The sequence below is a fragment of the Pan troglodytes genome, chromosome 6 (genome assembly GCF_028858775.2).
Source record: "Pan troglodytes isolate AG18354 chromosome 6, NHGRI_mPanTro3-v2.0_pri, whole genome shotgun sequence".
Classification (NCBI taxonomy): Eukaryota; Metazoa; Chordata; class Mammalia; order Primates; family Hominidae; genus Pan; species Pan troglodytes.
This window is the reverse complement of record NC_072404.2, coordinates 51,703,102-51,714,005: the sequence shown is the minus strand read 5'-3', so window position 1 is coordinate 51,714,005 and position 10,904 is coordinate 51,703,102. Positions and strand designations below refer to the sequence as shown.

Below are 10,904 nucleotides of genomic sequence, written 5' to 3'. Positions count from 1 at the left end.
GTTACCACCCCAACTCCATTCCCGTAGGTGGTTGTGATGCACATCAAACAGTATTTGGCACAGGTGGCTTGTTGCTGGGGGGTGGGGGGCAGGGCACAAGTGCCCAGCCAGCCTTCACTTCCCACAGGCTCAGGTGCACACAACAGAAACCAACAAGGGGAAGGCCTAGAGGGCGAGGGAAACCTGCCCCACACCTGCGCAATGGCGTGGCCATCAGGCTAACTCGGGCTCGGGTGGGCTCCTGCATACCTACCGGGGCCTAAGTGGGGACACAGCAGGTATTTCTTGGTGCTGAGGGCCACAGGGTGGGCACTGCAACTGCCCACTTGGAAGCCAGCCCCAGAGGCAAAGCAGGATGGAGCCTGGGGTGCAGGTAGGTGGGGAGGGGTGCAGCCTGGGAATGAGATCTAGCTGAATACAGTAAGAGGTGGCGGGTGGGTAGGAAGGAAGGGCCCTCAAGGCTGCCCGAGCAAGAGGTTGGTTGAGGACTGGCCTTAGGCCTGGCCCTGTCCTGAGCTAGCACAAAGCTGTGGCCTGGTCCTGGCGGCCTGTGGGTTGGGCAGGCCGGGCACTAACACCCTGGGGTCCTCGGGAGCCTTGCCCAGAGTCTCCTCTTGATGCCCACGACATGGCCTGCAGGAGAGATCTTCTGACAGAGCCCCTGGGCTTCCACATCTCCCCAGCCTGGGCTCTGAGGCCCCAGGTGTGTCCCAGGCCCTCCAGATTCCCCAGAGCCCATGCACAATCTCACTGACATCAGGTGGGGTCAGGCATTGTCCTGAGACACTGGGCAATGGTCCTCCTCCATCTCCTCCCCTGGCCTGTCTCATGAGGCCTTTGGAACCTCAGCATTAAGAACCACCTTAGCCACAGCCCTTAGAGAAAGCCAGGCCACCAAGGGGACCAGCAGCCCCAGGGCACAGTGACAGGACACCTCATGCTCTAGATGCAAAAGTAAATGCCATCCTGCAGAAGTAGATCACAATCCCACCTGAAGTTAAAACCTGTCCTTAGCACCCTGCGTTGCATACAGCTCTGGAGCCTACAGCTCCGCCTGCTGGATGGAGAAGTAACTCCCTCTCCCAACCCAGCAGCCCGGGGCACCCCATTCCTAGTTTCCCGTGCCTGGGCTTCTTCGTCAGAGAAGTAGGGATTCTTTTTCTATTTTTTATTTATAAATAGAAAATGCATGCCTGTGGTTTCAAAAGTGATCAAAAGTATAAGAGCATAAAATTTCAAAAGCATAAGAGGCACAGTGACCACTGCTGTCCTCCAGCCCTTTCCCCACCATAAGGAAACATTGTTTTTAGCTGCTTCGAATATCCTTCTATAGAGTAACTCTCTGGAAGGGGAGTTGGTGTCCAAATAGAATACTAACTTACAAATTTGAGTGCTACCAAATTGCCTTCCATAGAAGATGTTCCAGTTTCCAAACTGCCTTCCATAGAAGATGTTCCAGTTTCCTCTCTGTGTTGTCTAAAGTTTTCATACTTCTAAATTTTTGAAGTCCGATAGATAAAACCAAATGGGAATTTGGTTTCATTTTGATCTGCATTTTTATTACTGAGAATGAGGTTCAGCATGTGTATACTGAAGGACCAGTTTCTATGAACTGCTAAGAAACTTTGTGGATTTATCCATCAGGTTGTTGGATGTTTTTCTAAATAGGAAGATTCACTGCTTGTTTATCTTCTATAGAAATTGTGGTTCATCTTTTGTCTTTGCATTGGTGTATCTTTTTTCTTTCCTTTTTATTGTAGAAGTTTTTATAAGTTTATATGTAGTCTAGTGCTTTTATGGCCTCTATGTTGTAAGTCATAGCAAAGCCTTACATAAGTTTATAGATAATGCACTGATAGTTCCTTCTAATACTCTTACGGCTTTCTTTTCTACATGTAAGTCTTTAATCCACTTGGAGTTATCTTGGTGAACAATGTGATATAAGAACCCGACTTTGTTTCAGATTTTTAATTTTTTTGTTTTTTTTTTCTGGTAATTTATGAATTTTTAAAATTTTAGATTCCTTGTCATTTATTTTAGTGTAAGCCATGAGTTATAGGGACTTGGCTTTGCTGTTGTTATTTTTTTCCCAAGTGGCCAACCAGCCAGAAGAAGATGTGATGAAAGAGAACAAAAACACATTCTTCTCTAATCATTTGAGATGTACCTTCTGCCACATGACATCCTCCTATGCATGTCTGGGTCATCTGTTCTGGGCATATATTTGTAAAACATACTAAATTGTTTTCTCTGTAAGCTTTTAATATATTACAATATTTTATCAGAAAACATCAAATTGTCAACATTTAAGTACTGATTTTTAGATCACTTTTATAAATAGATTAGTTAAAAGTAGTTTCTGTTAATAAAAATATACTTATGTTACCTTGCAGTTTCTGTTTGATAAAAGTCCCAGTCTGTCTTCTCACCCCCATTTCTTAACTTTACTCTGAGATCTCAATCTCTTTTTTGAAGTTGAAGAATTTAAAGTCTTTCCAGTGCTGATTATTCTCCAAGTAACAAGATAATCTTCTATGGGATTTTGATTTTGTTGTTGTTGGTTTTTTTGTTGTTGTTGGTTTGTTCCCCCACCCGCCCGCCCCGTGATCTAGCATGGGCTTAAAAAGGTGAATCAGTCTCAGTTACTACTTTATTTCTGATTTTCTGTATTTTTTTCCTAGGAGTTCACTCTATGAATGTTGATGCTGTATTGTCTGTTGTAATCATAACAGCTATGCATTTTGGTTTTTGGTTTTATTACACTGTACTTCCAGTTTTGGTCTTGTTTCGTGTATTTTGCCATAAATTCAACCTTTTCCAATATAAATATTGATGTCCACATTTTTTCATTTGCATTTCTGTGGCATTACTTTGCCCATAATTCTACTTTGAAGCTTTCTACAGTACTTTGTCTTAGGTATGTCTCACTATATGCAATGTGTAGTTGGATTTTGCTTTCTAATCTAATCTCAGTGTTTTAATAGGTGAGTTTATTGTTTGCCTTTATTAACATGACAAATATATTTGGCTTCTAGTTCTTTCAGCTTACCAAAGGAGTCATATCGATGGTAAATAAATACATGGAAAGATGTTCAACTTCTTTACTCATTACAGAAATGCAAATCAAAACCACTATGCAAGTAAGATGCTGCTTGTGCAAATGAGATGCACTACTAGACTGTCAGAAAACTTTTTTAAAAATTAAAAATTGGCAGTGCCAAATGTGGGTAAGAATGTGGAGCAACTGCTGGCTGCGGTGGCTCACGCCTATAATCCTAGCAATTTGGGAGGCCGAGGCGCGTGGATCACCTGAGGTCATCTGTTCGAGACCAGCCTGGCCAACATGGCAAAACCCCATTTCTAATAAAAATACAAAAATTAGCTGGACATGGTGGCACATGCTTGTAATCCCAGCTACTCTGGAAGCTGGGCAGGAGAATCGCTTGAATCCAAGAGGCAGAGGTTGCAGTGAGCTGAGATTGCACCACTGCACTCCAACCTGGGTGACAGAGCGAGACTCTGTCTCAAAAAAAAAAAATGTGGAGCAAATAAACTGGAAAGTAGCAGTTTTCCAACTTGCCTGTACTATTCTTCCAACCCACCAGCAATGTACGGGATGCTGGTTGGTGGGATAGAAACATGGTGCAGGCAGGTTGGAAAGCAGCTTGGCAGTTTCTGATGCTGACTCATGCTGTGGAGTAAATCCTATCCTTCAGGTTATTTGGAGTTCACACAAATCCAGTTTTAAGGGCTTTGCTGAAGGAAACGATGTACAAAATAAACATACTCCAAGGGCAACACAGTAGAAGCTCTGTAAGTGGTCATGATCAGCTCATCATCCCAAAAGGAGGAGGCACTCCCTCCCTCCTTTCCGGCCAAGACTGAGGGGTTTGGGATGTGAAGCCAGACCTCCACAGAACAGTTGCTCCTGGGTAAGCCTTGGTTTCACCAACTCTAGTTCACACCTCATTGTTGCGGCTTCTGTTTCAGGCCAATAAGCCATCTGGGTTTGAATATTTCCTCTGGTGACCTGACTACAATCATACTTACCTCATAAGAATCATAAGAAATCAATGAGAACAGATTTTAATGTTCCAGCACACTCTACTGAATAGATGGTTCCAAGAAGAACCTTCCTTAGACCACATCTTTTTTCAAACCTCTTCTGCCCTGGCCTCATTCTAAGGCCTTGGTGGGAAGTGAAACACAGAGCTCTTTCTATACTATCTCATTATGCCACATCCAAATATTCTATTGTGCATGTTTTGTTCAAAAGAGTCAGTGACATGAGAAATCGTCAAGGATGTGGAAAACTATGTAACAACGTGTATTATGATTCCATTTATGCAGATACCTAAGTTTTTTCCTTTATATGTGGAATGCATGTGTCATATTTGCTTACATGGAAATATGCTGGAAGGAGAGGTAACACAGTGCTAAAGGAAACTACCTAGAGGGAGAAGGACTAGAGAAAGGTTAAGACTGGACTTTCAACTGGACTTTCTAGTATAACTTGTTTGTTTCTATATTGTTTGACTTTAACAAGAGGAATTCACTTAGAAAATGAGAGCTGTGTTTAAGTGCTACAGCCCCTTCCCCTGAAAGCTGAGGGCAGAGTGGTTGAGGAAGGGTCCTCCCCAGAGTGGATGCAAAAACCATGTCAGAGTGCTGGCTTTGAAAAATACAGGGCTCATCTCCTAGGATGATATAAGACTCTTTCCATTCTTGTCCAGCCATCTGTGCTCTGAAGAGTGAGGGGAGTCCTGAGGCCTCACATTGGGGATGAGGTGGGAGAAGCCACAGACCAGGGACTGTGGCTTCTCCTTAAATGCAATTTTCACTATCTCTTCTATGTCAGCCAGTCCCTAAGATGGCCATCGGTGACCTTCACAATTTGGTAGTCATACCTTTGTGGGGTTCTCCCACACTGAAGAAAACTGACTGGTGCAAGCAATAGGTTTTGCAGAAATGAAGGAGTGTGACTTCTGAAGTTAGATTATACAAAGACATTGCAGCCTCCATGCTGTGCTCTTTTGGCCTACTCTCCTTGGAGAAGACTATTCTGTATCTGGAGGACACTCAACTAGCCCCTGGAGAGGCCAGGCAGAAATAAACTGAGGCCTCCCACCAATAGCTAGCACCAAATTGCAGGGCATGTGGGTAGTGAGCAACCTTGGCATAGAACCTCCATCCCCAGTCAAGCCTTCAGATGAATGAAGCCAATACCTCAATGACAGCCTCATGGGAGACCCCAAGCCAGAACTGCCCAGAGAGGCTGCTCCCAAATTCCTGACCCATAGACATTACAATTACAGATGTCTGTTTTAAGCCACTATGTTTTGGTGTATTTGTTACCCAGTAAATAACTAATATACTTTCCCACCACTTTGAATGAATATTCCTAATCCATCTCAGGTTTAAAGCAAGTACTCATCTATCTCTTTGTTCTAAGAGAAACTTAGCTCTCTATTACTTCACCATCATTAAAATGGTTTCTAGCTGTGCCTCCCCCAAAATTAACTACCAGATAATCCTCTCTGTGTACAAATGCATACAATAATTTAGCAAAGTGGTGACGTCCTTGAACTTATGACACAGTTATCAGCCTGGGAAGAAGCTGCAAGCCAGTCCTGAGCAGGCGGACTCCTAGGTGCAGCCCTCAGGGTTTCACCTTAGACTGGAGTGGACCTGTTTTCAGGAATGCTGATGTGCTTTTTTGAGTCTCTCCTAGGTACATTCTGCATTCTTGTGATTGCTGGCTCTGTCCAGGCAATGGACATGCACTTGCTAATTATACAGTATTGGCAGGCATGCATCAGGAAATGTTAAAATCATTCCATTTTTAACATTCTTTTCTTTTAGAAAAGTTCCAGTTTTTTCTACACCCTGAATGACAGTGGCTTCCTTAATTGATTTAGGATGTCATTGCCTGCAGCAGACATTGTAACTGGGCACTGTTACTCCTACTACCAAAAAATAAATGCAGGAAATTGTTCCATTCAAGTGGGATTAAACATAAAATGAAAAATCTGATATTGCTTTGGCAGTTACCTCCATTGGTAGTAAATCGGCCAGATGTGCGGAGATACCAGTTAGGAGCATGCATGTGTGTGTCTGAGACACCAAGAGATCATTACAAAGCAATTGGACAACTCAATCTGCTGTCAGGTCACTTTAACATGGACAGACTTCAAGGGGCACTGCCGAGGCACATACCTTATGGTGAACACAAATGTGCTTGCTGGGTATAGCTCATCAGGATCTGAGAAAAGGGTGTGAGTGCAGGAGCATGATTCACTTAAGGCATTCTTTTGGAAGAAAACATTGGCTGTGATGGAATTGTTACAGTCCATCCTGGGGCTCGGGGTTAGGATGTTACCTCCAGGGCACACAGCACCTACTGCAAGCCACCTGCCCAGTGTGCTTCACCTGTTCATAAAATACTACAATGTTTGTCAACAGTTTTGCCTTTTTATGTTGTGAGTCTACAAGTCAGGATGATTTCATTGACAATGCCTTACAGATTTTTCTTGGTGGAAAAATATGGTTACCTGAATGTTATCTATGCTTCAATCCTATTCTTGAAAAATACATCTCTGACAATGCTTACTGTTTTGACAATAATTACATCCATGAAAAGGCAAGCACAGAGGGGCGTGGTCTAGCCCTGTTCAGGGTTCCATCTCAGGGCCTGCAGTTCTGCCCCTGGGTTCTGCACACTCCCCTCTCTGGGCGACAACTTAGGTCTGCCTCATGGGGCCATCATGCTTAAATAAGAATGTGCCTGGGGTCAGAGTTTAGTGCCTGTCTCAAGGCTCCTCAAGACTTTCTAGGACTCAAAACTCTGTTTTTACTTTGCAGGATCTAGGATTGAGCTCCTCTGAGGATGAGAGCCCCTCTCTAGCAATCAGGAGCCCCACCTTGAGAAAGCCCCTGAAACACAGCACCCCTGAGGAGGCAGCCCTGGGTTGGAGCCCAAGGCCATCGGGAGGTGCCTCCTATCTCAGTGGGTCCCCAATGCCTGCACACTTCTCTCAGGACCTTGCATCCCACCCAGCAGGGGTCAGCCCTCCAGCCACTGTTAGGAAAAGGAGGCTTTCTACTCTCTGGGCCTCCAAGGAGTCCAGCTTGGATCTCTCAGCTCCTGGGGAGGAGCCGCCCACATCAGCCTCCTTAACCCAGCGGCAGCGGCAGCAGCAGCAGCAGCAAGAGTCCCTCCGGGCAAAGAGCTGGCCACAAAACCCTGGATTGCCTGGGATCCTGAACACAACAGGGAGGAAGAGACGAGACCCGAAGAAGCGGGCAGCTGCGGTATGCATTAACCCTGTCCCTGCCCCATCCCTTTCCCCCAGGAGTTCTGGGTCCCTGTGGAAGATTAGGAGAGTGAGCACTGCTTGGGACATGGAGCACTCAACACCCTCCTTCCCCCAATTAATGCTCCCATGGCGTGGCATTGGGGGCCAACACACCCTTACTCTGCACATGAGGTCACATGGGACAGGATCAAGGCTGTCCAGCCTTTCTGACACCTGCTGCTGCCCTGTCCCAAGACAGCTCTCTGCTCTGAAGGCCCCCGTGACTGATGCTGCCTATGGTGAACATGAGCTTCCTGGCCTCATGGTCTGGCATCCAGACCCAGGCTGCCGCTGGCTGGCTGCTTTGTCATTGCTCTTTAGCTCACAGGAGTCTGGGTGATGAATCTTTCAGCTTTGGGGCTTTGCAGACATGTTGGGGTGACAGGGAAGGTCTGATATGTCATTTTGTTACAGAATAGCAGAAAACAGCCTATTCTAGTAAAAATCTGCCTGGCTGTGCTGAGTCTCTTGGCATCTTCCTATGCTTTGAAGAGGGAGCTGTTACATTCCTGGAGCACTCCTGCATTTCTAAGGACCTGGCTAGGGTGGCTCTGGTGTCTTTCCACGGACCATTGTGACAGGGATGTCCCACCTTCACCATAGCCAGGTTTGCAGGCCCTTGCCACAGCTGGAGAACCAGCAGGGCACACACTGTCTCAGACCTACTTTTTACTCTCAGAGGCCATCTTCTTCCTTTGCTAATTGGAGATGCTGTGAAGCTGAAAGGACCCAGTGAGAAGAGGATTGCAAGGGCTCTGATCCCCAGGGTAGCAGCCAGTTGGGAGGTGCCCTGGCCCTCTCCTGGCAGAATTCTGCCTCCTCGCCCATTTCCTGGTTTATCCTCTGGCCTTGTTCTAGTAGCTTCCTGAGAAGGGGCACTTTTCCGGCCAGCAGTCTTGGAGCCCTTTCTCAGAACTGGAAGGCCCTGTGTGCCCCTGTCCCTGACTCCCACCTGCCCAAGCCTCTCCAGGTCCCTTTTGTGGTTCTTGGTGATGCTGAGTTTCATTTTGGGGTGAGTAGTCTTGCTCAGCTGCGGGACACTCCCTGGGCCCATCTGACTCTGGAAGACCTTCCCGTACTTTTCCTTCCTAAACTTGGGCTCTGTGTTCTTTCTCTGTCTGTGATCTTCTGCAGTTGGATGTTGGACATCCTGATTGATTCTCTGAGTTTCTTTTCTATTTGCTATTTAGCCCTTTCTTCTACTTTTTAGGAGAGTTGCTCAGTTCTGTCTTCCGAGGTTACTGCATGATGATATTTTCTTCCTTGCCACACTCCCTCATGTTCTTTACCCCGGCTTGCTTGCTGTCTTCTCTCACCTTCTGAGGGTGCTGATTTTGCAGTGGAGTTTTCCAGCCTCTCTTCCATGCCCTGCTGTCCTGTGGCTGTGCCTGGCTGCTGCCTCCCGATTTGGAGGGGGCCATCACCGGGCTGGGTGGGAGCTGACGGAAAGCCCCGAGTTCCGAGTGGGAACTGTCCACCAAGGGTCACCCGGGGGTTAACTGCTTCTTCACTGCACCACATCTGCCACCCCTTGCTAGTCAGCATCCCCATGGGTTAATGTTCCCACCTGCGGCCAGGAGAGGTGGGACTGGCTGGGGTATTCTGGGAGCTGAAGGTGAGAAGGGACCTGAAGCTCTCACTATGGGTAGAGCTTGTGGGGAACAACCCATGTGGAACGCATGTTGTGGATGCTCCCGATGGAGCATCCCAGCTGCCCCCAGCTGAGCCTGGATCCCCACAAGGCCCCTCTGTGGGATCAGAGGCTATTGCATCTTTCTCAGTCGCTGTGACAAACTGAGTTTCTGGGAGTCCGGACAGGCAGTGCCTGCACCACACAGCCCTCTGAGAGCTTCAGCTCTCAGCAGCCTCCCTAGAGGTCACCCTCTGTGGGCGGACATAAACACCGGGCACCAGGAAGGCAGCCCCCGCCTCGGGTAGGGAGGGGCACTGGGAATTCGCTGGTCCTCCTACCAGATGATCACAGGATCTTGCAGACCCCAGCCTGGCCCTCTCTGCTGGCCAGCAGTGGTGCTTAGAGCTTTGGCCACTCTGTCTCTGCTCCAGGACGCCTCCTGGTGGCTCCTGCTGGCTCTGGCTCAGGCCTTCTGCTCTTACAGCTGGCCCTCTGGAGGCCACTCTCATTCCTTATTCTCAGTCCTGTGGGTTTGCTTCTGTCTTACACTTTCAGGGCGTTAGGAAGACACTGACCACTGACCCATGGTGGGCCTGCCATTGTTGGCCAGCGGACCCCAGCTACACTCCACGTGATCTGACTCAGTCACCCAAAATCCCCAGGTTCCAGTCTCTACTCCATCCTGGCATCGTGTTTAGCGTCAGGAGTTTACCCATCCTCGTCTTCCCTGTGCTGAACTGGGGGGGCCTCCTTCATTCCCTGCTGCAGCTGCCCTGAACACCCTCCTAGAAGAGGGGGCTCTAGAGAGCACAGTTACAAAATCCCATCTAGACTGACCTATGCACCTGTTCCCACGCAGGCTCGTCTACTCCATGCTCGCAGCCTGTCTGCCCCTTCCCTGGCACTTTTTGTCCCTGTCCCCTCCTTTGTCAGACACAGACTTCATCTGCACCTTACCCCATTCACCTATACACTCGTCTGTCTCCACACCAAGAGTGGGCCCTCTGGGTGGCACAGTACCCCATATGAAGTATGTTTGAAGCACACAGGCAGAATTGTATAGGGCTGGCTGGGCCAGCTGCAGACCTTGAGTGGGCATTTATTTTCTAAAGCACATTTTGCAGCAGAAGAGCTTGTCTCCAGTAAAGATGGATGCTGCTATGGGGTGATGCCTTTCCTTTAAACAGATGGAGCGAGTGCGACAGTGGGAGATCTACGTGCTTCAGAACATTGAGGAAGCCACCCAGCATGAGCTCACCATCGAAGATGACTGAGTGCTTGGTGCCAGGACAGGAAGGCAGGGTGCTCTAGAGCTGCCTGCCTTGGGCTGGCTTCATCGTCCACATGGTGCCCTCCTTGGGCTGGCCCCCAGTGCTGTTGCCCTTCTCCATGGGGTGGGAAGAACGGGTTTGAGAAGATCCTGTTGCTTAGACTGTAAATGTGTTTCTGGGAGGCACTGACATTGATGAGGGTCAGCAGAGGTGGCAGGTTAAAGAAGACAAGGCTCTGCATGGTGTGTAACTTGAGCCCTGGGTTTTCCACTGCCCAGCTCTGGCCTTGGGGACAGCTCTCTGCTTGTCTGAGCCTCAGGTTCCTTACCTGAAACATGAGGAAACCCCATCCCAGACTGATGAAATGACTGTGGAGCTGATGTCTAGGCGAGGGCGGCCGTAGCCACTCAGCCCTCTCAGGAAAGAGTTGGGCCAATGCCCCATGAGCATATTTGAGACAGCAGGATTGAAGGCCTGAAGCAGGAACTGGAAAGAAAGTCTCTGCACTGGATGGTGGGTTTCCAACCCTATGGTTATGGTGGTCTCAGTGGAGCACCAATGGTGAGGGATGTATGTTCCCTTCCCTTATGTGGAGAGGGACCAGGTTTTGAGAGGAGGGGAGTGCCCATAGTCCCACCCCTAGAG

At 48.0% G+C, this 10,904-nt stretch overlaps 1 protein-coding gene across 1 annotated transcript; it reads left to right on the top strand.

Moving 5' to 3' along the window:
• The first annotated feature begins 355 nt into the window (after positions 1 to 355).
• CCDC201 (coiled-coil domain containing 201) lies at positions 356 to 10,437 on the top strand. The gene is made up of 3 exons (XM_054687510.1): positions 356 to 373; positions 6,862 to 7,311; positions 10,176 to 10,437. The coding sequence occupies exons 1-3, from the start codon at positions 356 to 358 to the stop codon at positions 10,260 to 10,262; spliced, it is 555 nt and encodes a 184-aa protein (XP_054543485.1). The 3' UTR covers positions 10,263 to 10,437.
• Positions 10,438 to 10,904: the final 467 nt, after the last annotated feature.